Source organism: Antechinus flavipes, chromosome 3, assembly GCF_016432865.1.
Source record: "Antechinus flavipes isolate AdamAnt ecotype Samford, QLD, Australia chromosome 3, AdamAnt_v2, whole genome shotgun sequence".
Taxonomy (NCBI): Eukaryota; Metazoa; Chordata; class Mammalia; order Dasyuromorphia; family Dasyuridae; genus Antechinus; species Antechinus flavipes.
Window position 1 is genome coordinate 624,406,812 of NC_067400.1, and position 27,605 is coordinate 624,434,416.

The 27,605-nt window shown below is 62.5% G+C and overlaps 6 protein-coding genes across 6 annotated transcripts; 3 read left to right on the forward strand and 3 right to left on the reverse strand.

The window, feature by feature from the left end:
* Positions 1 to 719: 719 nt before the first annotated feature.
* On the forward strand, positions 720 to 2,442 carry LOC127556575 (uncharacterized). Its single transcript, XM_051989814.1, has 5 exons — positions 720 to 938; positions 1,117 to 1,317; positions 1,523 to 1,657; positions 1,738 to 1,835; positions 2,064 to 2,442. The coding sequence occupies exons 1-5, from the start codon at positions 804 to 806 to the stop codon at positions 2,356 to 2,358; spliced, it is 864 nt and encodes a 287-aa protein (XP_051845774.1). The 5' UTR covers positions 720 to 803; the 3' UTR covers positions 2,359 to 2,442.
* A 141-nt stretch (positions 2,443 to 2,583) lies between these two features.
* LOC127556585 (lutropin subunit beta) lies at positions 2,584 to 3,767 on the forward strand. Its single transcript, XM_051989826.1, has 3 exons — positions 2,584 to 3,025; positions 3,197 to 3,358; positions 3,444 to 3,767. Exons 1-3 carry the CDS (start codon positions 3,011 to 3,013, stop codon positions 3,678 to 3,680), a joined length of 414 nt encoding a protein of 137 aa, XP_051845786.1. The 5' UTR covers positions 2,584 to 3,010; the 3' UTR covers positions 3,681 to 3,767.
* A 98-nt stretch (positions 3,768 to 3,865) lies between these two features.
* Positions 3,866 to 7,930, reverse strand: RUVBL2 (RuvB like AAA ATPase 2). Its single transcript, XM_051989789.1, has 15 exons — positions 7,872 to 7,930; positions 7,535 to 7,589; positions 7,154 to 7,209; positions 6,933 to 7,074; positions 6,719 to 6,848; positions 6,573 to 6,639; positions 6,278 to 6,384; positions 6,100 to 6,193; positions 5,309 to 5,432; positions 5,131 to 5,225; positions 4,932 to 5,050; positions 4,725 to 4,844; positions 4,310 to 4,439; positions 4,093 to 4,207; positions 3,866 to 3,984 (listed from the first exon to the last, which is right to left on the reverse strand). The coding sequence occupies exons 1-15, from the start codon at positions 7,881 to 7,883 to the stop codon at positions 3,959 to 3,961; spliced, it is 1,392 nt and encodes a 463-aa protein (XP_051845749.1). The 5' UTR covers positions 7,884 to 7,930; the 3' UTR covers positions 3,866 to 3,958.
* A 440-nt stretch (positions 7,931 to 8,370) lies between these two features.
* GYS1 (glycogen synthase 1) lies at positions 8,371 to 13,401 on the forward strand. Its single transcript, XM_051989774.1, has 16 exons — positions 8,371 to 8,585; positions 9,239 to 9,420; positions 9,698 to 9,889; positions 10,101 to 10,286; positions 10,360 to 10,504; positions 10,597 to 10,714; positions 10,797 to 10,917; positions 11,014 to 11,120; positions 11,203 to 11,262; positions 11,341 to 11,419; positions 11,499 to 11,612; positions 11,742 to 11,868; positions 11,954 to 12,049; positions 12,213 to 12,376; positions 12,455 to 12,535; positions 12,623 to 13,401. Exons 1-16 carry the CDS (start codon positions 8,468 to 8,470, stop codon positions 12,941 to 12,943), a joined length of 2,211 nt encoding a protein of 736 aa, XP_051845734.1. The 5' UTR covers positions 8,371 to 8,467; the 3' UTR covers positions 12,944 to 13,401.
* A 128-nt stretch (positions 13,402 to 13,529) lies between these two features.
* On the reverse strand, positions 13,530 to 14,741 carry FTL (ferritin light chain). Its single transcript, XM_051989824.1, is given in 5 exon segments — positions 13,530 to 13,764; positions 13,844 to 13,969; positions 14,104 to 14,250; positions 14,543 to 14,607; positions 14,610 to 14,741. Coding segments are annotated over 5 exon segments (534 nt in total). The 5' UTR covers positions 14,650 to 14,741; the 3' UTR covers positions 13,530 to 13,608.
* A 1,559-nt stretch (positions 14,742 to 16,300) lies between these two features.
* BAX (BCL2 associated X, apoptosis regulator) lies at positions 16,301 to 18,068 on the reverse strand. The gene is made up of 6 exons (XM_051989823.1): positions 17,952 to 18,068; positions 17,685 to 17,736; positions 17,441 to 17,605; positions 17,224 to 17,359; positions 16,765 to 16,869; positions 16,301 to 16,645 (listed from the first exon to the last, which is right to left on the reverse strand). The coding sequence occupies exons 1-6, from the start codon at positions 17,992 to 17,994 to the stop codon at positions 16,544 to 16,546; spliced, it is 603 nt and encodes a 200-aa protein (XP_051845783.1). The 5' UTR covers positions 17,995 to 18,068; the 3' UTR covers positions 16,301 to 16,543.
* Between the last annotated feature and the right edge of the window lie 9,537 nt (positions 18,069 to 27,605).

Below are 27,605 nucleotides of genomic sequence, written 5' to 3' on the forward strand. Positions count from 1 at the left end.
AGCAGCTCTGACCGTGGGTGGGCCAGGCCAGTGGGAGCTGGGCAGATCCTAGCCCCGATGGAACATCCTGAGGTTCATGGGGCGGAGGAATCAAAGACTGGTGCTGAAAGCCCTCACAGCTTCCATCCTTCAATTTAAGGGGCAGGGGCGGCTGCCTGCTTTGGTCCACTAGGACCATGAGCCCTACCAGTGGGTCATATCCCCATAACCTTCAGAGCTGAGGAAGGGTGACAGAGGCTCAGGCTGTGTCTCTGGGTCCCCGACTTCTCAGGGCTTCCGCTTATCTTTGCGTCTCCCCGAAGGCCATCTTTGGAACTTTCCCCAATATTTTTGGGGGGTTGATTCCAATATTCCCTAGACACGCCCATCTCTTTCTCTGTTTATATATATGAATAGACATATTTCTACACTCTGTCTTTCTGCCCCTCCGCTGCTCCGGGTCTCTCGCGAGGTCCGACGGCTGGTGCACCGCTCTCTCCGGGTCTCCCTGCCCCTGCCTCCGGGCCGCCTCTCTCCTGCCCTTCCCCCTTCCCCCTAAGCTCTTTTTCACTCTCACTCCGTACTGGCCCCAGGTGGCTTTTTCTCTCCCTGGCTCCCTAATGCTCTCCCTCCCCCACCCATCCTTTACCTGGACTCTTTCTGAACTTCCCTCCCGCTTCCGTTCACCCTCCCCCCACCCCCAGCCCCGGCTCCCATTGGCCAGGTCCAGGCTCCGGCAGGTTCTGTCAGTCTCCTGAGCGACGGGACGGCATCAACAGGGGGGGAGGGGGGGAGGAGGAGGGGGGCCAGAAGGAGGCCGGGCCATGGCGGGCCTCGCGCGGGTTTCACACAGCGGCCTCTTGGGCACCCCGGTGGAGAGTCCTGGAGGTCGGAGGCCAGCCCGCTCAGACAGGCGACAGCTCAGCATCCCGCTCCCCTTTCCGCCGCCTAAAGGGCAGGTGAGCGGCCGCCGGCTCCCGGGGATGAGGGCCCTAACTAAGAGGGAAAGTAGGACCCCTCCCCCAAGGGGCGGGACTGGGGAGAAAAAGACCTGGAGGCCCGAGGCGCAGGGCTGCGGAGGGAGGGCGCCGGGGGTCTTTCACCCTGCCGAAATCCTCCCCCCTCCTCGTGCCCCAGCCCTCGGTCCGCGAAAGCCTTCCCCCAGAGGCCACGTGTGACTCCCTTCTCCTGGACCTCGACGAGGACTTCAGTCGCTGGGAGACGTCCTCAGGTGCGGCGCACGGCCCCAAGTCTCACGGCGGGATGTACGCGCAGCCCGACCACCGGCTCTCCTCTAGGATCAGAAAGACGCTGGGGATCAAGGAATTGGGAGAGAAGGTCAGGAGCGGGGGATTCGGGGGAGGAGGGCGGGCAGGGGAAGGGGCGAGAGGCCTGCGAGGACTGGGGGGGGAGCGGGCAGGGGAGAGGGCCAGAGATCGGAGGGGAGGGGCGGACAGGGGAGAGTGCCAGAGGCCGGAGGAGATTGGGGGAGGGGGCGGGCAGGGGAGGGGCCGACGACTCCAGCTTCCCCCTCTGTGCTCAGCTTCAGCTCCGGCCCCGGCGGTACCCCTTGAGCATGGCGTACCAGAAAAGCGAGATGCGGGAGAAGTACCCGGGCTGGCCCAACCTGGGCACCGAGACCAGTCCAGGGCCAGAGTTTTGGGACCGAGCCAGCCAGGTGAGGCCGGGCTGGGGGAGGGGGAGGGGGCAGCGGGGTGATGGTGCCCAGGACACCCCGAGCGCTCCCCTTCCCTCTAGGCCCTCAGCTCCTCCAGCAAGGACCCGGCCCTGTCCGAAAAGCCCTTCTTCGAGCCCTATCTGACCACAACCTCCCGGGACTTCCGCTACTACCCGAAGTGAGCAGTGGCCGCGGCCCCTCGGGGCGCCCCCTTCGGGGCATCGCTCCAGCCCCTCCTCAAGCTCCCAGGAGCCCCTGTCCGGGGGATTCAGGAACCCCTGACCCTCGGCAGACCCCTCCGGGGCGCGCTGGGGAAGGCTGGGCGGGAAGTCCTGCGGGGCTCGGGCGTCCTCGGCCCCCTCCCCCCCGCCCTGCGGCGTCCTGACCCGGACTCATCCTCGAGCAGGAAGGAGCTGAGTTTCCCGCCCTGGAGTTTCCGCAGCCAGCCTCCGTCGGGGGCGCTCCAGCCGAAGCGGCCCCTCCCCCAGGAGCCCTGCGCCGACCAGCCCGTGGCGCGCGTCCCCCATCGCGGGGCCTTGTCGCTGATGCGAGAGTCCTACGGGCCCTTCCAGCAGTCGCTGCCCCGGGCTGAGAGCTCCCGCCCGGGGGAGGCCCGGCCACGCCCGTCCCTGCCCAGCCTGCAGGCCCTCTACCGGACCGAAAGCTCCCGTTACGGCAGCCTCAAGCCCGACTTCGTCTGAACCGTGTGCGTGGCTCCGGGGCGCAGGGGGCGGGGCCTCTCCGGGCACGCCCCCGGCGCTGGCCACACCCCCTCGGGCCCCGGAGCACTGCGCCCTGGCCGCGAAGAAACCCACCCCCACAGTCGGGGCAGGGCTTGGGGCCGGCCCACCTGCCCTGGGGGCCACTAGGAGAGGTGGGTTCTGGGAGCTGGGGCGGCGGGCATCCCACCTGGGCATCCCACCTGGGCAGGCCTGAGGTGAAGATGCATGGGGAGCCCCAAGGTTCTCCCCCCCACGACCTTGGGCCCAGTTCGGCAGTTCCCTGGGCTGCAGACTCAGCGCCCTCCTATCCCACCTGAGGCTTCGGGCCAAGGCCCCCCCCAGGTCAGACACAGTCTGCCACCTGCCATTCCCAGCTGTGAGGGGGCGGTGGCCTTGGACTAGCCCCCCCCCCCCCCTGCAGCCCAGGGACAGTGTCCCACCGATGTTTGGGAACCCTAAAGCCTGGCCCCATGTGCCAGCCTTCCAGTGACCTTGGCTCTGCCCACCTCCACCTGCCCAGGGGATTAGTGTCCAGGTTACGCAGGCGAGAGCTAGAGCCCGCGGCCTTGCCGCCCCCACTGCCCGGGGCCTATAAGGTGCCAGGGCTCCGGCTGCCGAGGGGCAGCGCAGGATGGAGAGACACCAGGTCAGAGCCCAGGACCCAGGGAGCCCAGGGTGGGAGGCGGCCTCCAGACCCAGGAAGCCCAAGAGGGAAGTGGGTGGGAAACCCCCAGGGGCGCCCTTGAGATACGGGGTAAGGGGTCTTGGGGGCTCCCCGCTCCAGAGGCTGAGCTGGACTCTGCCACCCCCTCCCCAGGAGCTAACGCTGCTGCTGCTGCTGCTGCTGGAGGCAGCGGGAGCCAGCCCCCTCCGCCCCCTGTGCAGACCCACCAATGCCACGCTGGCCGCCGAAAGCGACGCCTGCCCCGTGTGTGTCACCTTCACCACCACCATCTGTGCCGGCTACTGCCCCAGCATGGTGAGGCCGGGCGGGGGAGGGCCGGGGGCCGGGGAGGGCCCGGCTGCAGGCGGCCCCTCACCCAGCCTCCCCGCTCTTCTCCCAGGTGCGGGTCCTGCCAGCAGCTCCGCCTGGCCCCCAGCTGGTCTGCACCTACAGAGAGCTGAGCTTCTCCTCCATCCGCCTGCCTGGCTGCCCCCCCGGCGTGGACCCCGTCTTCTCCTTCCCCGTGGCCCTGAGCTGCAGCTGTGGATCCTGCCGCCTGAGCCACTCCGACTGTGGGGGCCCCAGGGCCCGACCCCACCTTTGCACCCGGCCCCATCTCAGCCTCCGCCTCCTCTAGGGCCCAGGCCTGGGGCTCCAGGGTGGCTCCTTCGGGTCCTTCCCTTCCCTCCAACCCCCCCGACCCCAATAAAGGCTTTTCATCTCACTCCTGGTGTCGTCTGCCTGCACTCCCTACCAGCTCCTATTCCCTGGCACGACTCGTTTCCCCCACGCCCCCCCACAAAGTAACCCGAGAGGCAGGAGGCTTCCAGAACGGTTTTATAGAAAGTTCAAATGTCACAACTCAGGTAGAAAAGCGGGGGAGCGGGAGGGAATCGGGGCATCTGTCGAGGAGGCTCAGGAGGTGTCCATGGTCTCGCCTTCTGTGGGAACGAGAAGGAGGGGGGAGAGGGCTCAGCCCAGGCTGGCAGGGAGCGCTCGGGTCCCACCCACTGGGAGAGGAAGGGAGGGGGCGCAGGGCGGGCACTCACTCAGCTCGTTGAAGAGAAAAGCGTCCTGGTACTCCTTCATGTACTGCGTGGACCGGGACTCGTCCAGGAAGAGAGAGTACACCCGCTTAATGTCGTCCACCTGCACCTCGGTGCCCTGGGGGGAGGACAGGGGGGGTGGGAGCTCTCAGCTGAGAGCCCGGCCCCCGAGCCGCCCAGCCCCCCCCGCCAGGGCGCCCGGCAGGACGCAGGAACCCACCTTGCGCTTGCGGCACACCAGGCTGGCAGCCGTGATCAGCTGGATGGCGTAGCGCAGAGAGGTCTCCAGCCCGATGCGCGTCAGCACCGTGTACGCGTCTTCGCTCATCTCCACGTCCTCCTCCTCACACCTGTGGGGCTCAGCCCGGGTCAGGGACCCTGGCTCCGTGCCAGGCTCTGCCCGCACCCACTGCCTTTCCCAGTGGCTACTGGAGCCCGGCCCTTCCCAGCTGAGCACGTCCCCCACAGCACTGTGCCAGCTAGGGCTAAAGGCAGAGGGAAGTCCATCCTGCGCCGGGAGCCCCCACGCCCCCAGGGAGAGGGCAGGAGAAAAGGCCACCCCCAGACCCAAGGCCCGCTCCCTGGCCCCTGGGGGCAGCCTCCTCCTCCTGGGGTCTGGCCCAGCCCCCCCTCACCGGATCCGGAGAATCTGCTTCGTGTCCTTCTCACTGTAAGGAGTGGTAGAGACGATGAGCAGCCGGTCCAGCAGGTCGATGGGGATCCCGTGGGGGCTCTGGTAGCTGGTGCCCCGGATCCTGGAAGAGCCCCCAGAGTCAGCTTCTCCCCAGGGGGCATGTCCCCTGACCCCTGGGCTCCCCCACCCCCAGGCTCCGTCCCCTGACCTAGTGATGCCTCTGTTGGTGGCCATGATGAGCACGGGGGCCATGTCGCTCTCCAGAGCCCGGTTGAGGAAGGAGAAGCTCTCGATGTCGAGCATGTGGACCTCGTCTATGAAGAGCACCTGGGGGGTGGGGGGGACAGCGGTCAGCAGGCCAGCTGTTGCCCCTCCCAGCCCCCCCGGCCCCCAGCTCGCGGCCTCACCCCCGGGATGATCTCCGCTTTGCCCTCCTCTCGCCACTCGGCCACCTTGGCGTTGATCTGCTCCCGCACCTCCGACTTGATCTCCCCGGTGTCACCTGGAAGGGCCTGGGGTGAGCAGGGGAGCACGAGGGCCCGGCCGGGGGGACACGCGGGGGGGGAGCGCGGGCCTCGTACCCACCCGAAAAGAGGGCCAAGAAGCCCTGCGTGCGGGAGTTGATGACGTCGATCTCGTGGAGAGAAACCGTGTGCACGACCTCCTTCCTCTTCTGAAGCTCCCCGTCTGGACACTGGACGAACTTGGTCTACGGCGAGAGTGGGGCAATGCTCCTCAGAAGGACCCAGAAGGGGGTGTCGGGGATGGGGGGGGACAGAGAGGGTCAAGTGCCTGGGCCCTGGACTCGGGCCACACTCAGCTCTGCCCCGAGGGGGTCTCAAGGACCCAGGTGAAACCCATACGTGCACGGGGGGAGCACAGGAACGAGGTAACGGGGGCCCGCCCTGGGATCTGGGGGACAGAGAATTAGAGGGGCCCCGCACGCAGACGGAGTCGCGGCAGGGTCAACTGAGTGGCGGGACGGCGTGGAGCCGGGAGAAAGGAAGGGGAACGAAGAGAAGTCAGCCACCGTTCATTAAGCACCTACTGGGTGCCGAGACTAGCCAAGACAGACAAAAGGGGCAAAAAACAGCCCCCGCCCCAAAAGAGCTCACTCTCTAACGGAGACGAGCAAGCGAGTCACGTGGAGCCGAGACAAAAGGCAATAGGGACGAAGAGGAGCCGGGGAGGAGGGGCAGGGGAGGGGAGGCTCCAGCTGTGCCCGGGGCCCAAGTTTGGGGCACTGCCCACAGGGGCTGGTTCAGAAGAGCTCTGGCAGCCAAAGCCGGCACTTTGTATTCGACCCCGGGGCTGACGGAGGTTGGAAAAGGCCTCAGGCCGTGGGCGCTCCCGGGGGGCGGAGGCTGGCGCGGTACCTGGGAGCCCATGGCGTCGTAGTCCCGAGCGCGGGTAAACGAGCGGCCCAGCTTCGAGATCTTCCCCGTGGCCTTGTCGATGGTGATGACGTCCCTGAAAGGGGAGACGGAGGGATGATGTCTTCGGCCCTGCTCTTCCCCCCTCCCCTCCCCTCCTCCCTCCCCTCCCTCTGCTCACCCTGCCTGGACCTTCTCCTTGGTCAGGGACTCGATCATCTTGGTGCCCAGGTCGTAGATGGTCTCCATCTCCGTGGTCTTCAGGGTCAACTTCCCCACCTTGGAGCCCTGGGGTAGGGGGAAGGGAAGTAGCCGCGGGCCCAGCCTCCCCCCAGCCCTGCTGTCGGCGAGCCTGCCGGGAATCTCGCCAGGTCCTTCGGGCTGGGGGACTCCAGGGCGGGCGGGATCTCTGAGCACCGTCTTGCCGAGAGGGGCCCCGCTCCCCCTCACCCCGGGCTTCTGCCGCTGAGACTCACGGTGCCTGTGGCGGGCCGGTCAATCTGGATCTCCACCACCTCCCCTTCGATGATTTCCGTCTCCTCCCTGGCAGGAGGGAGAAGGGGAGGCTCAGGAGGGCCGGGGGCCCCCCTTCCCCCGCCGAGAGCCCCCCCGGGCCACGTACTTGATCCGAACCCCGATGGACCTGCGGAAGGCCTGGGTCAGGGCTTCCGTCTTGCTCATCTCCAGAGAGAAGATCTCGCTGCCGGCGATGGCCGTGAAGGGCGTGTCGGGCCCCAGGGCCTGGGCCATGCCTGGGGGAGGGAAGGGGACAAGCTCCAAACGCTGCCCGAGCGCGCCCGCTCCCGCCGGGCCCAGTGCCCGGGCTCCCCGCTTACCCATGGCGATGGCCGTCTTCCCGGTGCCAGGCTGCCCCGCGATCAGCACCGCGCGCCCGGCGATCTTCCCCTCCCGGATCATCTCCAGCACCACGCCGGCCGCCCGCCGGGCCGCCAGCTGCCCCACCATGCCCTGCGACACCTGAGAGGGCAAGGGGAGGCCGTCGGGGGGCGCCCGGGAAGCCCTCCCGCCCCGCCCCCGCCCGGGCCTCCTCCTCTACCTGTCTCGGCTCCAGAGCATCGTCCAGGCCCAAGCCTCGGATGTGGGAGTGAGCACCTGCAGGCGGGGAGAAGGGGCGGAGACCCCCGGCCATGGGGGCCAGCGGCAGGGTCACCCCCCAGGACTGACGTCACCCAGGGTGGGGGGGCCCTCCCTGACGGGGCCGGGGAGCACCACGCCCCGGGCGCGAGGGGGGTGGGGGGGGCCGGGGCGCCTCGTCCTTCCGCGCACGGCGCGAGAGAAGCAGGGACTCGGGCGCCGGGTTCTAGGTTCGAATTCAGCCACAGAGACTCCTCGGCTGCGTGGCCCTGGGCAAGGCCCTGAAGCGGCCGGCCTCGGGCTCCCGTCCCACGGGAGGGGCTTTCCCAGGGCCCCCACTCACCAATGCGCTCGATCCGCGTCACGTCCCGCACCTCGGGGACCTTGGTGGTCGCTGCCTGCGGCCCGGAAGAGGCGAGTGAGCCCGGAGCTCCGCAGGACCCCGGCCCCGAGCCCTCCCCGCCTCCCCGCCGGGCCCCAGGCCTCCGCACACAGTAGGCACCTCAGGATGGCCGAGGCCCACGCGCGCGCACGCCCCTCTGCACGCCCGCCCCGCCCCCCGGGCCTGCCTCAGTTTCCCATCACGCAGCCTCCCGCCTCCCACGCCCGCCCGCGGACGCGGAAGGACGAGGCGCCCCGGGCCCCCCACCCCCACCCCCATCCCCGCAGTGCTTGCGCACCGTGGTTGCCATGTCGCGTTCCAACCGCCGTTCCTCCACTGCTAGGCAGGAAGCGGAAACGGCCACTAGCCCCGCCCTCCCCCAGCGATCATGAGGCTACTCTAGGCGGCAGCAGTCCTCCGGCTCCTCTCGGTGGAACAGAGGGAGGGGGGGATGCGGTCTGGGACATCAGCAAGCCAGGAAATGTCGACACTTCCCCTTTAAGAACCGCACGTCCCCCACGCGCCCTTGCGCCCAACTCGGCTCCGGTGCGCCGCCTCAGCCCCGGCCCGGAGACGGACATGTCCTCTCGGCCAATCGGCGGAGTCGCCCACTACGTTCGGTCCCGCCCGCGGGCGGAGAGCCCGAAACTCTGACCAATCAGGGTGCTACGTACCTCCCGCCCCGCCCCTGCAGCCTTCCTCGGTCCGGGAAGAGAGCGGAGATCGCGACGAGCCAATCAAGCGGCGCCATCCGCGGCGCCCCAATGGCGGGCGAGGGGGTGGGGCAAGGCCTGAAGGGGCCGCAGGGTCCGGCTGCGGCTGCGGCCCGGGGCTCACAGCCTCTGCCTCCACCTCTGCCTCGGGGCGCCCCGCGCCCCGCGCTTCCTCGCCGCCATGCCGCTCAGCCGCAGCCTGTCCGTCTCGTCGCTGCCCGGCCTCGAGGACTGGGAGGATGAGCTGGACTTGGACAACGCCGTGCTCTTCGAGGTGGCCTGGGAGGTGGCCAACAAGGGTGAGCGCCCCCCGCCCGAGGGGGATGGGCTCCGGGAGGGGCGGGAGGAGCAGGGTGACGCCCGGGGAGAAAGCGGGGGACCCCTGGGGGAGGGGGAGGGGGGAGTGACGGGGGTCCCGGGTGACCCCCGCGGGGAGCGTGCAGGGCAGGGCCGTGCCGACCGAGGGCCCTTGGGGCAGGGGGCTCGTAACCCCACGGCGGGCACAGCTTCCTTGGCCCTCGACAGTAGGGAGGGCGCTGGGGGGAGGGGGTTCCTGGGGTCTGCAGAACAAACACAAGAGGAGGGAGCAGCTGGAGCCCGAGATCTGGGGAGGGGGCTGCTGGGCACCGAGGGAGGGCGATGGGCTGGGGGAGCCCCTCGGGCAGAGTCCTGAAGGGGCTCTGGGGTCCCTAGGCTGGAAGAGTCGGGGTAACCAGGAGCGCGGGGTTCTGGGGTCTGTGAGGTGACGCTTTTGTGAAGTGTTTCTGAGGCGGGGGAGGGGCAGCGAGAAGACCTCAGAGTCCCCGAAGGGGGAGGGGCAGTCAGGGCCCGTCATCCCGGGCCGGGGGAGGGGGAGGGGGAGGCCCAGCACGCCCGGGTCCTGAAGGACGCGACCCAGGGGGGCTCCCTTTGGTCCCGCGGCCCCTGGGGCTGACCCCCGGCTCTCCGGCAGTGGGGGGCATCTACACCGTGCTCCAGACCAAGGCCAAGGTGACCGGGGACGAGTGGGGGGACAACTACTACCTGGTGGGGCCCTACACGGAGCAGGGCGTGCGCACCCAGGTGGAGCTGCTGGAGCCCCCCACCCCGGCCCTGCGCAAGACCCTGGACTCCATGAACAGCAAGGGCTGCAAGGTAGGAGGGGGCTCCCTGCGGGGCCCAGAGCGGGAGGGGCCTGTCCCCGGAGGGCTCGAGGGCGCCCCGGCCCATCCCCAGGGCAGCTGCTGGCCACATGACAGGCAGGGTCACAGCCTAAGAATAGCCCCCTCCTCCCTGCCATGGAAAGGGCAGCAAACAGCTGGGGGGGGGAGGGGCTGCCGGCCTGGGCAGGGCAAGTGCCAGGTTGGGGGGGGCAGCGAGGGGGAGGCCGGGAGGGGCCCCGGGCCCTGGCCGCACGCCCGCCCTCCCGCAGGTGTACTTCGGCCGCTGGCTGATCGAGGGCAGCCCCCCTGTGGTGCTGCTGGACGTGGGGGCGGCTGCGTGGGCCCTGGAGCGCTGGAAAGGGGAGCTCTGGGACACCTGCAGCATCGGGGTCCCCTGGTACGACCGCGAAGCCAACGACGCCGTGCTCTTCGGCTTCCTCACCACTTGGTTCCTGGGCGAGGTAGGGGCCCTCAGGGCCAGGAGGCAGCCCCTCCCCCAGCCCCCTCCTGGCTCTCCCCCAGCCCCCTCCTGACCCTCCCCCAGACCCTCCCCCTGCCCCCCCCCGATCCTCCCCCTGCCCCCCCATCCTCCCCCAGCCCCTCCCCCAGCCCCTCCCCCTGCCCCCCCATCCGCCCCCAGTCTGGCCCGGCAGCGCCTCCGTGTCCCCGCAGTTCTGGGCCCAGAGCGAGGAGAAGCCCTTCGTGGTGGGCCACTTCCACGAGTGGCTGGCCGGCGTGGGCCTGTGCCTGTGCAGGGCCCGCAAGCTGCCGGTGGCCACCATCTTCACCACGCACGCCACGCTGCTGGGCCGCTACCTGTGCGCGGGGGCCGTGGACTTCTACAACAACCTGGAGAACGTGAGTGGCCCGAGGGGGGCGCGGGGGCGGGGCGGCGGGGGAGGGGGGCCGCCGCTGACCCCTCCCCCCACAGTTCAACGTGGACAAGGAGGCCGGGGAGCGGCAGATCTACCACCGCTACTGCATGGAGCGGGCGGCCGCGCACTGCGCCCACGTCTTCACCACCGTGTCCCAGATCACGGCCATCGAGGCTCAGCACCTGCTGAAGAGGAAGCCGGGTGAGGAGCCGCCGCCCCCCAGGCTGGGGGGGCGGGGCGGGGGAGGGGCGGGGTCCCGGGGCCTCAGCGACCGCCGCCTCCCCTCCCCCCAGATATCGTGACCCCCAACGGGCTCAACGTGAAGAAGTTCTCGGCCATGCACGAGTTCCAGAACCTGCACGCCCAGAGCAAGGCCCGGATCCAGGAGTTTGTGCGGGGGCACTTCTACGGGTGAGGGTCCCCGAGGGGCGGGCCCGAAGCGGGGGCGTCTGGGGGCCCGAAGCAGGGGTGACCGCGGACGTCTCCCCAACAGCCACCTGGACTTCAACCTGGACAAGACCCTGTACTTCTTCATCGCCGGCCGCTACGAGTTCTCCAACAAGGGCGCCGACGTCTTCCTGGAGGCCCTGGCCCGCCTCAACTACCTGCTCAGGGTCAGGCGGCTGGGGCCGGGGGTCAGGGGTCGGGGCCGGGATCAGAGCTGGGGGCCGCACAGGGGCCCCGAGCTCTGACCCCCACGCCCGCCACAGGTGAACGGCAGCGAGCAGACGGTGGTGGCCTTCTTCATCATGCCGGCGCGGACCAATAACTTCAACGTGGAGACCCTCAAGGGCCAGGCCGTGCGGAAGCAGCTGTGGTCAGCCCCGCCCCCACCCCCATCCCACCCCCCGGCCCTCAGCCGGGGCCCCCTGCGCTGAAGCCCCCCTCCTTCCCCGCAGGGACACGGCCAACACGGTGAAGGAGAAGTTCGGGAGGAAGCTCTACGAGTCTCTCCTGGTGTGAGTGACGGGGCCGGGGGCGGGGGGCTGCACCCCGCCCTGCCGGCGCTCCCTGACCTCTGCCCCTGCCCCCCTCAGCGGCAGCCTCCCGGACATGAACAAGATGCTGGACAAGGAGGACTTCACCATAATGAAGAGGGCCATCTTTGCCACGCAGGTACGGCTGCCGGCAGGGGCGGGAGGTGGGGGGCGGGGGAGGTCGTCCGCCGGCCCACCGGCCCCACTCTTCCCCTCAGCGGCAGTCCTTCCCCCCCGTGTGCACCCACAACATGCTGGACGACTCCTCGGACCCCATCCTCACCACCATCCGCCGGATCGGCCTCTTCAACAGCAGCGCCGACCGCGTCAAGGTGACGTACCGCAGCCCCCCCCCCCCGCCGCGCCGCGCTCTGGTGCAGACCGGCAGGGGCCCCCTGGGAGCCCCCCCCCCCCAAGGCCAGGACCCGACCAGCCCGCCCCTTCTCTCCCCTCCCCCGCAGGTGATCTTCCACCCCGAGTTCCTCTCCTCCACCAGCCCCTTGCTCCCAGTGGACTATGAAGAGTTTGTCCGGGGCTGCCACCTGGGAGTCTTCCCCTCCTACTACGAGCCCTGGGGCTACACGCCTGGTGAGACCCGGGGGTGCCTGGGGAGCGGCCGGGGCGGGGGGCCTGGGGCCCGGGGCGGGGGGGCCTAACCGGCCTCCTCCCCCAGCGGAGTGCACGGTCATGGGCATCCCCAGCATCTCCACCAACCTCTCGGGCTTCGGCTGCTTCATGGAGGAGCACATCGCAGATCCTTCAGCCTATGGTGGGTCCCTGAGCGGGCTGGGGAGGGGGCACCAAGCAGGCTGGGGAGGGGGCATCAGACTGAGGAGGGGGCACCGAACGGGCTGGGGAGGGGCACTGAGGGGGCTGGGGACACGGGCGCGCCCCATCCCCGCTCCTGGCTGAGGTACCCCGCCCACCCGCAGGCATCTACATCCTGGACCGGCGCTTCCGGAGCCTGGACGACTCGTGCACGCAGCTGACCTCGTTCCTCTACAGCTTCTGCCAGCAGAGCCGGAGGCAGCGGATCGTGCAGCGGAACCGCACCGAGCGGCTCTCGGATCTGCTGGACTGGAAGTACCTGGGCCGGGTAGGACGCTGCCCCCCAGCCCCGGGGGTGGAACACGCCCCCCTCCCACCCGCCCCTAACCCCCCCTCTCGCCCCCAGTATTACATGTTCGCCCGCCACATGGCCCTGGCCAGGGCCTTCCCGGACCACTTCACCTACGAGCCCCACGACGCCGATGCTGTGAGTGATGGGCTTGGGAGCGGGGGTAGATGCAAAGCGGGGGGGGCTGGGCCTGGCGCACCTTCTCCTACACCCTTACTCCCCCAGACCCAGGGCTTCCGGTACCCCCGGCCGGCTTCCGTGCCTCCGTCCCCTTCGCTGTCCCGCCACTCCAGCCCCCACCAGAGTGAAGGGGAGGAAGAAGAAGGGGAGGAGAACGGGCCCCAAAAGTTGGACTTCGAGGATGGGGAGCGCTACAATGAGGACGAGGAAGCCGAGAAGGACCGGAGGAACATCCGCGCTCCCGACTGGTCCCGGCGGGCCTCGGCTGCCAAGCGGGGCTCTGTGGATACGGCCCCCTCCAGTTCTCCCAGCACCCCCAGTGAGCCCCTCAGCCCTGCCAGCTCCCTGGGCGAGGAACGTAACTGAGGAGGGCTCCCCGCTCCAAAACCCACGGCCCCTCACCGGGCCTTCTAGAGCCTTCCTCCCCAGGGAGTCCTGGGCTGTTGCTTTGGAGGATCCCCTAGACCTCCCACCTTGTGGCCAGTCTGCTCTAAGCCCCAGGAGGTCCCCGGGACCCCGGTGTTCTAGAGAGCGGCCCGACTGGCTTAGCCCACCCCGTGGTACCCTCTGCGCCCCATGGGACCTGGCACCCTCTCCTGGTGGCCGCCCTGGCTTGGGGCAGCTCCACCCACATGCACTCCCACCCCTCTGCCAGTGCCTCCCCTGCCTGGCCCCACCCCCCGATTGCCCTCTGGCTCCCCCTGCCGGTGGGCAGGGGCTGCTGCGGCATTCACCGTGGGGTCAGTGGCCGCTTCTCCCTCCAGGAGTGAAAGAAGGCTTATGTATATTTAAAGAATAAAAGATTTTCACAGGGCCGCCCTCCACACCCCGACTCCTTCCAGGGCCTCCTTTTGCACCCAACGTTGGAGGGGCACTTGGGCTCCCTCCCAAGCCCCGGTCTCTGTTCATTCAGTTTATCCAGCGTACCCCGAAAGAACTACAGAGTCTGGGCTTTGTGCTAGTGAGCTTTATTGGGGTGTGCCTTCTCCCTGGGGGGGAGGGGGGTTCCTTGTTTCGGCCTGCAGCCCCTCCTAGTCCTGCTTCAGGCTCAGCCTCTCGAATAGGTACTCGCCCAGTCCGGCCTGGGGGTCAGCCTGCACGTGGCGCAGGGTGGCCAGGTGATCGCCCAGGCGCTTCATCAACTTCACCTCCTCGCCCAGGTAGTGGCTCTCCAGGAAGTCGCAGAGCTAGGGAAGGGACAGAAGCCAATGAGCGCTTCCGGGAAGGAAGGGGGGGTGCCCTGCTCCCCTTCTCGAGGCTACTTACTTGGGGGTCCCCTTGGCTCGAGCCCAGGGCGTGCAGCTTCAGGAGGGCCTGGTTCAGACCCTTCTCCAGGTTCAGGGCAGCTTCCATAGCCTCCAAACTTCGGCCCCACTCATCTTGGGCAGGTTTCTGGGAGGGAAGAAAAGGAAATGCCAAAGAACTTCATTTCCCAGAAGACATGGGGTCAGCGCGGCAGCTTCCATGAGGGCTTATCTCCGCAGGGGCCTCTGGGAATTGTAGTGCGCGAACCACCTGTTACCTACTTGCACAGCCTGCAGGAGAACCCGGCCCCCGCGCTGGTTCTGGAGCTTCATGAGGCGCTCGGCGCCCTCGCGCTTGTCCTTCGACAACTCCCGGAAGAAATGCGACACCCTCGGCAAGGCGACATCGTCCCGGTCGAAATAGAAACCCTGGGGAAAGCGGCGGGGAGGGAGGGCAATTACTCGAGCTGGAAAAGCGGCCCGGCAGGCGCGAGGCCCACGCATGCGCACCGACTTCGCCGCCCCCGCGCGCTTCCTTCCTAGTTAAACAAGAACAAAGGGCGCGCGGCAGAGGAAAGAAGCTTCCCGGGAGCGAGGGGTGCGCGCGGGGGACTGGGCATGCGCAGACCCCGCGGGTGCAGGGAACACACTGGGGTGGCCCGAAGGGGTACTGGCCGCGGGGGCGGGGGACTCCGGGGAGGGGTGGCGGCCCGAGCCTCACCAGGGACAGGTAGGAGTAGGAAGCCTGCAGGTAGAGGTTGGCCAGCCGGTTGAGCGCGGCCTCAGCTCGGAGGAGAAGTTTTGGCGGATCTGGGAGCTGGAACTCATGGCACCGAAGGCGAAAGGAGAAGGCTGGTCCGGGAGGTGGCTGATCGCGGGGGCGGACGGGCTGCAGGAAAGCGAGGGGAGGTGGCGGGGGACCCCGGATCTGTTCCGTCCAAACACTGTTGAAGCAAGAACGAGAGCCGGGAGAAGCGCTGCAAGGGAGCTGCCCGGGACCACGTTCTTATAGCTTCCAGAGTGGGGGCGGGACCGAAGGGCCCAGATCCAATCCCGCGGCGCTGAACGAGAGCCCGGGGAACCGGCCGCCAATGGGAGAGCAGGGCGACAAGCGGCGGGAAAGGGGGGGAGGGGAACTGCTAGCGCGCGGAGTGGGGGAGGAGGTCACGTGCGGGGCCAGGGCGAGTTCAGAAGTGGAGGCGGGGCAGGGCGGAGGGCTGCCGAGTGTGGGGGCGCCAGCACTCCCCACTCCAGGCCCTCCTCTGACCCCAGCTGAGACCCAGACCCCCGAGAAGGGTCAGGACCTGCCCTAGACTGCACAGTGGGCATCAGAAGCCACACTTGAACCCAAGTCCTCGGATTCCTTCCCGGGAGGATCCCAGCAGATCCGGGGCTCTTGGACTGAGGGCCACAGAGGGAGTAGGGATTATGGGGGGGAGGGGAGTGGAGCTCGCTGGGCATCGAAGGGGCTCAGAGCTGGGAATTGAGGGGGTGTAGGCTGAGTCACGCTGAGGTCCGGGAGAGGGGATGATGCTGAGTCATGCTGAGCAGCTGTGGGGGGATCATCGGCCATTAATAAATGAACTTCCTCTTTTGGGGGAAGGAAGCCCGGCTAGGGCGCACCCCGCAGCTGAGGTACAATTCAGTGGGTCTCCTTGGGGTAACCAGGGAAAGCCCGAGGCTGTTAGCCGTGCCCCCCTCCCCCCAAGATGCCCAGTGGCAAGGGATTCTTTCTGTGTTGTACTCGGAGACCCCCCAAGCCGCCCCTCCCCCTTGCTGGGGTCTTCACATACAAGGGTATACACATACAGTACACACCCAGTTTTGTGTGGGTGATTGTTTGCAGGTTGTCTTCCTCCTGCCCCTCCCCCCAACCGTCCAGCCTTTTTTAGTGGTCCCAGGCCTTGGCCAGAGTTGGGTGTCTGTGGGTTGACTGGTGGAGCCCCACAAACCGGGGCCACAACCCTCCTGAGTGGGCCCCGACCCGGCCTCCAGCCGGGCCCTGCCACTGGCTCTCAGCTCCAGCTCCCAGATTTTCTGGGTAGGTGTGCTTCCTCTGCCTCAAGTGGGGGAGGGGGCGGGGGAGAGAGTCAGTTGGGGCTGCTGAGAAAGGGCCAGAAGCAGAGGGGAACGGAACAGAACAGCTTCAGGCCTTGGGGTTCAGGATCGTCCATTTACCACCCCCCACACCCCAACTCAGCCCCAGCAGAGACCTTCCTGCCTGGCCTTTGACCGGAGCCAGGCCCCACCTTCCTACCCCAGCCTCCCTGGAGCCAGGAGCCAACAGGGAAGTTAACTGGGCCGGGCCCAGATGCAGGAAGCTCCCTGCCTCACCCTCCCCACGGTTTTACAGAAGAGGAAACTGAGTGAACTCCCCCTCTGGGCACCCTGGGAGTCTTGGCTGAGGGGAGAGCGAGGCGGGGGCACAGGGCCGGGGCTTCAGGCCCCGATCCTCAGTAACACAGGCATGGGCAGCAGGGCCTGCTCCAAAGTTGGTGTTTATTGGCCAAGGCTACCAGTCATCCCAGCAGCCCTCAGCCAGCAGCCCGAGAACTTCCGGCTTTGGGACACTGCCAGAGGAGCAGGGAGATTCCCCCAAATAATTACAAAAGTAAGAAGAATGTGTTCCCCCCCATATCTGAAAACCCATAATTTATCCTAAAAACAGACAGTCCAAGCAGAGCTGGCACAGGGTGGGGGCAGCCAGGCCCCCAAGCCCTCCCTAGGACATCTTCCAGATGGTAAGCGAAGCTGTGAGGATGCCAGCCACGAAGATGGTCACTGTCTGCCAGGTTGGTGTCCCAAAGTAAGAGAGGAGGCCATCCTGGGGGAAGAGGCCAGGCGTCAGCAGGAAGTGAGGAAGGATGAAATGGCAGGGGGGGGGGCTGGGAAGAAGAGGGGGGTCATTGAGCAGTTGGGGGGGAGGGGAGGTATGGTGCTCACCCAGCCACCCTGCTCCTGGATCCAGGTGAGCAGCCGTTCTCTCAGGAAGTCAAGGGTCCAGCCCATGATGGTTCGGATCAGCTCTGGCACCTTGGTGCAAAGCGCCTGGGGGCGGGGGGAGGAAAGGCGGTCCGGAGTGCAGCCCCCCGGCGGCAGAGAAGGTCCAGCCGCACCTCGAAGGGCCACCCCCTCCCCCCAAACTCCAGCAGCAAGGAGGGTCCCGCACCCTCTCCCCAGCGGCAGGGAAGATCCAGCTCCTCTGCCCAGGCAGGCAGCGGAAGACCCAGCACTTCCTCGAAAAGAGCCCCCCTTTTCCCTTTCCTCCCTCCCTCCCATTCTCGGCAGGAAGCCCCTCTCTCCCCGATTGTAGAGAAGGTCCAGCCCCCTCTCGGAGACCCCGGCGGCTCAGGGATGCCCCAAGGAAGGTCCGGCCCCTTTGCCCCGCCCCCGCCCCCCTACCTTGAGCACCAGCTTGCTGGCGAAGTAGAAGAGAGCCACGACCCGGCCCCAGTTGAAGTTGCCGTCGGAGAACATCTCGGCCGCCACTCGGAAGAAGACCTCTCGGGGGGAGTCCGTCTCCACCGCGGCGATCATCCTGCAGGGGAGGGAGCCATTGAGGGGGGCCTGGGGCCCGCGGGCAGCGGGCGGCGGCCGGACGGGGCAGGGCAGCGGCTACCTCTGCAGCTCCATGTTACTGTCCAGCTCGTCCCCGATCTTGCGCAGGCACTCGGTCAGCCGCTTGGTCCGGGGGTCCGAGGGCAGCGGCGTCGAGTCCCCCATGGATTCCAGGACCAGTTCGGGGGAGCCCCCCGCCACCCGGCCCGCGCGGTCCTGGATGAACCTGAGGGGAGAGGGGGGGCTCAGCGCCGCTCCTGCCCAGGAGCCCCCTCCCGGCGCCTGCGCCCGGGCCCCAGGCTCACCCCTGCAGCAACACGGCCCCGGTCCTCATGATCTGCTCGCTGCTCGTGGCCGCTGGGGGAAGCAAAACACGGGGGGTCGGCGGCCTGGGGCGCCAGTTCGTCCCGGGGTCCCCCATCTCTCCCGCCCAGCCCGGCCCCCAGAGCGTCGGCAAGTCCGGGCAGGCCCGGCCGGACGGCCCGAGAGCGACGCGCCGGAGCCCAGCCCCGCGAGCCGCCGCGCCCCCGACGCCGGCCCGGCCCGGCCGCGCCCGCTAGCGCTCCCCGTACCCGGATCGCTCCCGGCCCGCGGCTGCTCCCCAGAGCCGTCCATCGCTGGGCCGCCGCCGCCGCCGCAGCCTCCTCTGGCCGGGCGCGCCCGGGAGGCGGAGAAGAGCCCTTTACCCCGCCCCGCGCACCGCCCCGTCACATGACGCGCCGGTCCGGGCGCCGCACCGCCCCCATCACGTGAGGCGTCCGCCTGGGTAAGCAAACCTCGCACGTGTCTGCAGGAGCCCCGCCTCCCCGGAGCTCCCGCGCATTCTTCTTAAAGGGGCCGAGTCTTTGTTCCCTCCGACTTCCGCCCGGATCCCAGAGGCTGCGGGCCCGGCGCGTGTCCCCAGCCTAGCTCCCTGACACCGCAGACCTCTTCGGGCAGCCGATAGGCGTCCTTGAAGTGCCTCTGCCCTCGTGGGGTTTCCATTGCCTGCTCACCTCCCTACCGTCCACAACCGGGGCCTGCCTTCCCCTGATTGTGCCCAATTCCTCCCGCATCTCCTGGATACGTAGTGGTCCCCCGACCCCAACCCAAGGGCAGGTACTGTCTGGGACCCTTCTTTGTATCCTCACTTAGCTTACACTACTTTAAGCGCACACAGAAGGAGCATAATAAATGAGAACCTGAGGACCCCCCCCTCCCCTCTTGCTAAGAGGCGGAGCCTCCAGGAGACGTCAACCAAAGCAGGGGTCCCGCCCCTCCGGAAGCCCCAAGCCCGCAGGCCTAGGGGCGGGCCCGGTAGGGGGCGGGGCCTAGCCGGGGCGGGCTAGGCTGACCTCCCATTGGGCACCCGGCCTCCTCACAGCTCCAGTTACAAAGTAGCTACTGGAGCGGAGTCCGCAATCTACCCAGAAACTGACCGGGCCGTCAGACCGGCAGCGGTAGGAAGGGCGTCCCCGTGCGATCCTGGGCGGGGGGAGCAGACAGCAATTCGCAGGCGACTCGTTCGAAAGCGTGAACGGGTCAAAGTGAACTCTAGAAACAGGCATTTCATTCAAGAGAAGGACAACGAGCGAGGGGAGGCGGCCAGAGCCGGGCAACTCTCTAAATAATGACATCAGGAAGATAGCAAACTGAGAATGCAGCTTAAAAAACCCTCCCCTGAACACCCAATTGGAAATCCTGAAAATGAGAGATTAGTGAACTTGAAAGTAAGAAAAACATAACACGAATAAAACTCAGAGCTGGTTTTATGGGGGGGAGGGGGCACAATAAAGCAGACAAAGAAAAAACGAAAAATTGCCAGTTTCAAAAATGAAAAGAATTAATCAAGAGAAATTAAAGCAATTTTGCGGGGCTATTGTGCCCAATTATATTGCCAATAAATCTGACAAAATGAAATGGGTGAATATTTACCAAAATATAAATTGCCCAAATGAACAGAAGAGAGGATAGAAGACTTAGCCCTGTTTTAGAAAAAGAAATGAAATAAACCATCAATGAGCTCCCTAGAAAAAATCCCCAGGATCTGATTGGGTTCATGCTAAATCTACCAAACATGTAGAGAACAGCAATAAATCAAATAAATAAAAAGAGAAATTAAATAACTTGTATAATACTGGAATTATTCTCTAAATTCCAATATTATACAAATTATTTCATTAAACAGACAAAGTCCTACCAAATTTCTTTCAGAACACAAATATGGTAGATATCTAAACTAGGAAGAGCAAGAACAGAGAAAACTATAGAGCAATTTCACTAATGAGTATAGAGGCAAAAAAGTGTAAACTAAAATACTAGCAAGGGGAATGCAGTAATATATCACAAAGATTGTACACTACGGTCAGGTGGGATTTATACCAGGAATCACGTGACAATCTCAACAGATGCAGAAAAAGCTTCTGACAAAATGTAGCACCCATTCCGATTAAAAACACTAGAAAGCATAAGAATAAATGCAGCTTTGTTGGTGGAGTTGTGAACGAATCCAACCATTCTGGAGAGCAATCTGGAATTATGCCCAAAAAATTATCAAATTGTGCATACCCTTTGATCCAGCAGTGTTTCTATTGGGCTTATATCCCAAAGAAATACTAAAGAAGGGAAAGGGACCTGTATGTGCCAAAATGTTTGTAGCAGCCCTGTTTGTAGTGGCTAGAAACTGGAAAATGAATGGATGCCATCAATTGGAGAATGGCTGGGTAAATTGTGGTATATGAATGTTATGGAATATTATTGTTCTGTAAGAAATGACCAGCAGGATGAATACAGAGAGGACTGGCGAGACTTACATGAACTGATGCTAAGTGAAATGAGCAGAACCAGGAGATCATTATACACTTCGACAACGATGTTGTATGAAGACATATTTTGATGGAAGTGGATTTCTTTGACAAAGAGACCTGAGTTTCAATTGATAAATGACGGACAAAAGCAGCTACACCCAAAGAAAGAACACTGGGAAACGAATGTAAACTATCTGCATTTTTGTTTTTCTTCCCGGATTATTTATACCTTCTGAATCCAATTCTCCCTACGCAACAAGAGAACTGTTCGGTTCTGCAAACATATATTGTATCTAGGATATACTGCAACATATCTAACATATAAAGGACTGCTTGCCATCTAGGGGAGGGGGTGGAGGGAGGGAGGGGGAAAAAAAATCGGAACAGAAACGAGTGTCAATATAATGTAATTATTAAATAAAAAATTTTAAAAAAATAAAAAAAAAAGAATAAATGCAGCTTTCCTTAAAATGCTAAGTAGCATCTAATCTAAAGCTATCACAGGTATGATCTATGAAGGAGACAAACGAGAAGCCTTCCCTATAAAAATGGGGGGGGGGGAAGGAAGGACGCCTCTTATCACCACTTTTATTCAACATTATACTAGTTATGTCAATAAGAGCAGAAAAACCTGAAGGAATTAGAAAAGGCAACGAGGAAACAAAATTTATCACTGTAGATGACAGGATGCTAAACTTAGAGAATCGACTAAAAACCTAGTTGAAATGATCAACTTTAGCAAAATTGCAGAAAACAAAATAAGCCACATAAATCGTCAGCATTTCTACATAGTATGAATAAAATCGGATAGCAACAGATAGAAAGAGAAATTCCATTTAGAATAAGATAAAATATTGGGAATCTACTGCCAAGAGAAACCCAGGAACTACATGAATACAATTATAAAACACTTAGTACTAACAAAGTCAGACTACACAATGGGGAAAATGTTCATTGCTCATGGGTAGGCCAAACCAATATAAGAAAAATGACAGTACTCCCTACATTAATTAATTATTCATTGTCATTCCAAGCAAAAAATGAGTCAGAAAAAATAATCACAAAATTCATCTGGAAGAACAAAATGTCAAGAATATCAAGGAAATCAGTGGGAAATAATATGTAAAGGAAGACAGCATAGCTGAACCGGATCTGAAGTTGTATATAAAGCAATAATCATCAAAGCACTCATGTACTGGCCAAGGAATGGAGCAGGAGATCGGTAAACTAGATTGGGTATACAATACAGAGTAGTAAATAACCCGAATGATCTGATGTTTGATAAACCCAAAGGTGCACGTTTTCAGGACGAGAAATCACTATTTGATGAAAAAAAAAAATGCTGGGAAAGCAGTAAGGCAGAAACTAGGCTATAGGCCAATATCTCATACAGCATCCCAAGATAAGGGCAAAATAGACACATGATTTGGACATAAAGGCAGTACCAAAAGCAAATTAGGGGAGCATGGAATAGTTTACCTGTCAGGTCCGGGATTAAAGGCAGAATTTAGGAGCAAACGAGAGTCAGCATTAAGAGATGTCAAATGGATCGCTTCTATTATATTCAATTTAAAAGCTGCTACAAAAACAAAACTGATAAAAGCCAAAATTAAAAGGAAAGCAGAAGAGTGAGTGGAGAGAGGGGAATTCTTCTAGCAAGTCTCTCTGATAAAGGCCTCATTTCCAAATATGTAGAGAACCGAGTCAAATGTCTCAGAATAAGAGTCATTCCTCCAGCTGACGAATGGGCACATTTCAGAAGAAAACAATCATCTAGTCATGAAAAAATGCTCTAAATCACAATTGATTACAGAAATGCAAAGGAAAGCAATTCTGAGGTAACACTTCACACCTGTCACACTGGCTAATATGACAGAAAAGGAAAATGACAAGTGTGGGAGAGGGGGGGGAATCTGGGCACCAGAGCAGTGTTGGTGGAGTTATGAACTAATGCAACATTTGGTTAATTATGCCTAAAGGACTACAAAATTGTACATACCTGGGTTTATGACCCAGCAACGGGACTATTAAGTCTCTATCCAAAGAGATTTTTTAAAGGGGGGGGGGTGGGGAAGGAAGGAAGGAAGAGAAAGAAAGAAAAAGAAGGAAGGAAGGAAGGAAGGAAGAAGGAAGGAAGAAAGGAAGAAAGAAAGGAAGAAAGGAAGAAAGGAAGGAAGGAAGGAAGGAAGGAAGGAAGGAAGGAAGGAAGGAAGGAAGGAAGGAAGGAAGGAAGGAAGGAAGGAAGGAAGGAAGGAAGGAAGGAAGAAGGAAGGAAGAAGGAAGGAAGGAAGGAAGGAAGGAAGAAAGAAAGAAAGAAAGAAAGAAAGAAAGAAAGAAAAAGAAAGAAAGAAAAAGAAAGAAAGAGAAAGAAAGAAAGAGAAAGAAGGAAGGAAGGAGGAAAAAAGGAAGAGGATCTATATGTACCAAACTGCAGCAGATCTCTTTGAGGTGGCAAAGAAATGGAAACCGAGGGATTGCCATCCGCCGGTTGGGGAATGACTGAGTGCACTGTGGTACAAGGTTGCCATAAAGCACTATTGTGGCCCGAGAAATGAGGAGCAAGATGCACTCTGGAAAGCCTTCAGGGCCTGATGCTGAGGGAGGCAGCAGAACCAGGAGGGCCCCGCTCACAGCAACAGTCACCGCGTGATGGTCGCCGGGGATGACTATTCTCAGCAATAGATGATCCAAGCCCACGCCTGAGGACTCAGAAGGTGCCATTTTCAAAGAAAGAACAGATCCCAGCACACCTGTTTTTAACTTTATTTTTCTGGGGGTTTTCCCTCTTTTTTGATGTTTTTTCTTTCATGACATGGTTAATGTGAAAATATGCTTTGTATGACTCGCAAGTGTTATATATAACACACACACACACACACACACACACACACAAATATAAAGTTAATTGCCTTCCCAAGGAGGCTGGGAGAGAGAATTTGGAACTCAAAACGTTTAAAAATGAATGTTTACAATTGTTTTTACAGTAACTGGAAAAATAAAATATTAAAAACAACAACAGCCTTACCGAAGGAACAAAAGGGAGATAGTCTAAACTTTGGGGGGAGGGGCGCGGCAGTGGCAGCTGGGAGGATCAGCAAAGGCTGGAGAAAAGAGGCAGCAGCTGAAAAAAAAGCGGAGCTGGGAAGGAAACCAGGGGTTCTTGAGGGGGGGAGGGAGGAAGGCTGACTGTGTCCTCCTGGGAAAGGATGATCCAGGCTTCCAGCGGCCCGGGCTTGGGATCTCCTTGAAGGAAGGGCTTCTTTTCTGCCTTTCTTTGCCTCCCAGGTTCTTAGCACAGGGCCTGGCATTCAGTAGGCGTTTAATCAGTGTTTATTACGAGAGGAAAGTGAGGCAGCTGATCCTGCCTTGTGGCCGGCTCTCCAGGCTGGAAAGCGTTTTCCTGATTGGAAAGACCGAATCCAAGCTCCCCGTGGACGGGGGAGGGGGGAGTCAGTTGGGAGGGGTCTTGGTCAGCAGCAATCCAGTCCTTCCCTCACCCTGACGCTATTTTACAGGAAGGCCAACTGAGGCCTGGAGGCCAGCTCCCGAGCTCGCAGCTACACCGAGTCTCTCCCCAGTGACTGCAGAGAACGAGCAGAAGCCCCCAAAGCCCCGCGCCCGGGTTTGCGGTGAGGCAGGGGCAGAATCCAGCCCTGCCCCTCTCCCCTGCTGCCCCCCCCAAGGAAAGGCAGGGAGCGCTCTGGAGGGGGAGGGGAGGACGCAGAGTCAGCCGGGCAGAGATGGAAGCCGCGCCGTGGCCAAAGGCTCCGTTGGAATGCTGGGCCTTTGTCTTGTCGGAGGGGGGTGGGGAGAGCTCTGGCAGATTGGGGAGGGGGCAGCCGGGGGGGGAGGGGGGAGAGGAAGGGGGGCTGGAAGACAGAGTCTTACAGAAATGAACACTGAAAAAATCCTCAGCCTTTTTCCTTTGTTGCTTATTTAAGCGACCCGCCATTTATTCTGAATTGATCTTTTTCAATCAACAACAATCCACCTTCTCTCCCTTCCACCTCCCCCCCCACCCCGAAAAAGAAAGAAAAACAGCAAAACCTCAGACAGAAAGGTGGGGGAGGGGAAGAGAGGGAGGGAGGGGGGAAGAAAGGGAGGGCGGGGCAGGAGGGAGGAACTTGAGGGGAAGAAAGACCTTCAGGGGGAGAGACAGAAACAGAAAGTGAGGGGAGGAAAGGAGAAAGTAGGGAGCAGGAGGCCCTCCCACTGAGGCCTTCAGGCCCGGCCCTGGGCGGGAGCGGCTGCCCCTTGCTCCCTGCTCGGCTGCCCGAGCCGCCCTGGGGGCCCCCTGCGCCCTGGTTCAGCCCTCGGACCCCAGCTGCTGGCCGAAGCCGCCTCTCCTCTAGAACTCTAGGCTCCTCAGCCCGGCTCTTGCCTTCGGGCCCAGAGTGAAGGGCCCACCCTGGGCTGTGTGAGAGCTAAAGGGGAGGGGCCGTGGTGTTGGGGCCCCTCTGGCTGGGCCCGGGGCGGTCCGGACCTTCACCTTGGGCACTGGGGACCCGCGGGGGAGCCCACCTGGCTCGGTCCTGTCCGGAGGGGCGTCAGCGGGAGTGCTCCAGCCACAGACAGACAGACAGCAACAAGGGGGCCCACGCAGGGGCGCAGAAGACGGGACCCCCGCGATTGCCCCAGAGCGGGGGGGGGGGGTCATAGGGCGTTCCCCCTCAGCTCTGATAGGGAGGGGCCGTTCCTCCTTCAGCTTGGAATGAGGGAGAGGGGCGCCCTTATCTCCAGATGTGGGGTAAGGGAAGAGCGCCCAACGTGCCCGTCTCGGGCCTTCTACCCATGGCTCTGTGCCAGTGACCCACCACAGCTTGGGGGGGCGGGGTCAGCAAGCCAGAAAGGAAGTTCCCACAGCAAATTAAAACTGCCACAAGTCAGAACGACAAGACGAGCTCCAAAGAGCAAAATCTCCCAGGACGACATTGCCGCTGCGCCCTTGTTACAAACGGGCTCAAGCCCCCCGGGGGCCACGTTGACTGGAGGGTCTCTGGAGAACTCGGAGCCGCTGGCTTCCAATCCCCTCGGCAGGGGCCCCTGGAGCCGGGGCCATCGTGGGCCGCGGTCCCAGGGAGCTGTCGTCCTTCCTGAAAGGCTGTGCTGCTGCTGCTGCTGCCCTCCGAGCCCTCCTCCCCGCTCACCCTCCTCCCCGCTCGCCCTCTGAGCCCTCCTCCCCGCTTGCCCTCCGAGCCCTCTCCCCGCTCGCCCTCCTCCCCGCTCACCCTCCTCCCCGCTCACCCTCCTCCCCGCTCGCCCTCTGAGCCCTCCTCCCCGCCCGCCCTCTCCCGTATCCCCTCAGGGACATCTCAGACTCCCAGAGGGGCAGGTTCCCAAGCCCACAGCTAACCACGGATCCTCCCTAACTCCCTCCACCCGCAAAGCTTGTGATGAGCAGGGGAACTGCAGGCCCTGGAAAACGCCCCAGGGAACCGGAGTCAGGGGAGTATCGAGAGGCTGTGACCAACTGGGGACCAACAACTACCGCTGGGCGGGGGAACCCAAGAGCCAGAGCCCCTGGGAGCCCAGACCCCGAACCCCAGGAAGCATGAAGATGCGCCCGGGGGCTCCTCCTCAGCAGCCGCAGCTAGGAAAGACCCAGACGCTTCTCCCACCGGTCCCTGACACTCAGTGATCCCACCTCTGAAACGGGAGGATTTATAAGTGAGCCGAGATTCAAGAAGAGGCTTGGCCCCGGTGTCCTATGGACCATGGGACCAATCTGTCTGCCACGCACAGAGGCACCTTGAGGTGCCGTCCCCTCTGTCTGGGGGTGAGCATCTTAAGGGCCGGAAATGCTTCGCTTACTGCTAAATGAATCAACAGGAAATGCTACAGGCTTAAAAACAGGAAATACAGAGCTTAGCACAGGGCCTCTCCCAGTAACGAATGCTCGGCCATCCATCCACTGATTTATCCCTCCATCCATCCCTCCATCCCTCCATCCATCCATCCATCCAACCATCCCCATTTCCATCCCTCCATCCCTCCATCCCTCCATCCCTCCTTCCATCCCTCCATCCCTCCTTCCATCCCTCCATCCCTCCTTCCATCCCTCCATCCCTCCATCCCTTCATCCCTCCATCCCTCCATCCCTCCATCCCTCCATCCCTTCATCCCTTCATCCCTTCATCCCTCCATCCCTCCATCCCTTCATCCCTTCATCCCTCCATCCTTCCATCCCTTCATCCCTCCATCCCTCCATCCCTTCATCCCTCCATCCCTCTATCCCTCCTTCCATCTCTCCATCCCTCCATCTGTCCATCCATTCGCAGGGAGGGGCTGTTCACCCCTGCCAGGGCCAGGGGACATCAAGCTGGGGGATGGTTTGTCAAATGCTCGTCACAAGGGACTTCCAGGACTCACAAGAGTTCTGGGGCAGCTGAGCAGGGCATGGGAGGCCGGGCCTGAATCGGGCCCCATCGTCCCGAGTCCAAATCTGAGCCCGGACGCTTCCCGGCGGGGTGACCCTGACCGCATTCCCTAACCCTCCTGGCCTCTGCTCCCTTCTCTCTGACATGAGCTGGAGAAGGAAATGACAAACCAGTCCCATATCTGTGCCGTGAATCCCCAGGGGGGCGTGAAGAGCTGGACGGGCCTGAAAAACGACTGACCCACCCGAGTGGCCTTTGGGGAGTCGCCGTCCCTGACCGCATTTTGCTCCAAATTAGCCACTTCTCTGTGTATCCGCTTCCCGGGCCCGAAGGCTGATCCCCTCCCCGCTGTCCCCAAGGGGAGGAAGGCTGGCCCGCCCAGGCCCGTGTGGGCTTCCGCGAGTCCGGCAGGAGCGGGCGTGCAAGCAGGGCGCGGGCTTGGCTTATAGCGTGGCGAGGGTCCTGTCCCCGGGTACAGACCAGGAGGACGTTTCTTTGGTTCACCTAAGGAGTGAACAACGCGAACTTGGTATAAATCGAATGGAACCGAACTGAAGCGACCCGCTGAGTGCCGGCGTGTGCCACGCTCCGAGGGCCGGTGGTCGGCAGCAGCCACCCAGGAGCCCAAAGAGAAGTCGGGCTTTGCCCTTCTCCCTGCCCTGCTTCTTGCCTTCCCTTTGGCCCCCATCCTGGCTGACCGTCCGCGCGTCCCTCAGCGTCACGGGCCAGAACCAGGGGCTAAGTCAGGTCAGCTAGCCTGGTATCTGACGGTCCCTGGTTCAGTCCATGCACTAGCACTTACCAGAGCCCACAAGGTTCACACCTTTCGGAACCTCAGCCAGGACTGCGTCCGGGAGAGTCAGAAGCCAGAGAAGTAGGCGGGAGCTCTCGGAACCAAGGGGAGAGGGGGCCCCGAGTGACGGAGATGGGACTCGGAAGGAGACACTAAAGGATTCGGACTTTAACCCCTGGCTGCCCTTGGGCTGATTCCCGAGCTGAAAGGAAGGCTGCTCCCCGAGACCCCCAGGAAACAGAAACAGGGAACGTCACATTTTGGAGAGAA

Bases quoted from the DNA above. Each gene is read 5' to 3' on its own strand.
- GYS1 (XM_051989774.1), top strand. From the start codon at position 8,468: ATGCCGCTCAGCCGCAGCCTGTCCGTCTCGTCGCTGCCCGGCCTCGAG. The intron at 8,586-9,238 runs GTGAGCGCCCCC...GCTCTCCGGCAG, and splicing joins CTGGGAGGTGGCCAACAAGG to TGGGGGGCATCTACACCGTG. The intron at 10,918-11,013 runs GTCAGGCGGCTG...CGCCCGCCACAG, and splicing joins GCCTCAACTACCTGCTCAGG to GTGAACGGCAGCGAGCAGAC.
- LOC127556575 (XM_051989814.1), top strand. From the start codon at position 804: ATGGCGGGCCTCGCGCGGGTTTCACACAGCGGCCTCTTGGGCACCCCG. The intron at 939-1,116 runs GTGAGCGGCCGC...CTCGTGCCCCAG, and splicing joins TTCCGCCGCCTAAAGGGCAG to CCCTCGGTCCGCGAAAGCCT. The intron at 1,836-2,063 runs GTGAGCAGTGGC...ATCCTCGAGCAG, and splicing joins GACTTCCGCTACTACCCGAA to GAAGGAGCTGAGTTTCCCGC.
- LOC127556585 (XM_051989826.1), top strand. The intron at 3,359-3,443 runs GTGAGGCCGGGC...CTCTTCTCCCAG, and splicing joins CCGGCTACTGCCCCAGCATG to GTGCGGGTCCTGCCAGCAGC.
- RUVBL2 (XM_051989789.1), bottom strand. The intron at 7,210-7,534 runs GTGAGTGGGGGC...CCCCGCCTGCAG, and splicing joins GACGCGGATCGAGCGCATTG to GTGCTCACTCCCACATCCGA. The intron at 6,194-6,277 runs GTGAGCAGAGGG...CTCCCCTTTCAG, and splicing joins AAGGAGAAGGTCCAGGCAGG to GGACGTCATCACCATCGACA.
- BAX (XM_051989823.1), bottom strand. From the start codon at position 17,994: ATGGACGGCTCTGGGGAGCAGCCGCGGGCCGGGAGCGATCCGG. The intron at 17,737-17,951 runs GTACGGGGAGCG...TGCTTCCCCCAG, and splicing joins GCGGGCCGGGAGCGATCCGG to CGGCCACGAGCAGCGAGCAG. The intron at 16,646-16,764 runs GTGAGCACCATA...CTCTTCCCCCAG, and splicing joins TCCAGGAGCAGGGTGGCTGG to GATGGCCTCCTCTCTTACTT.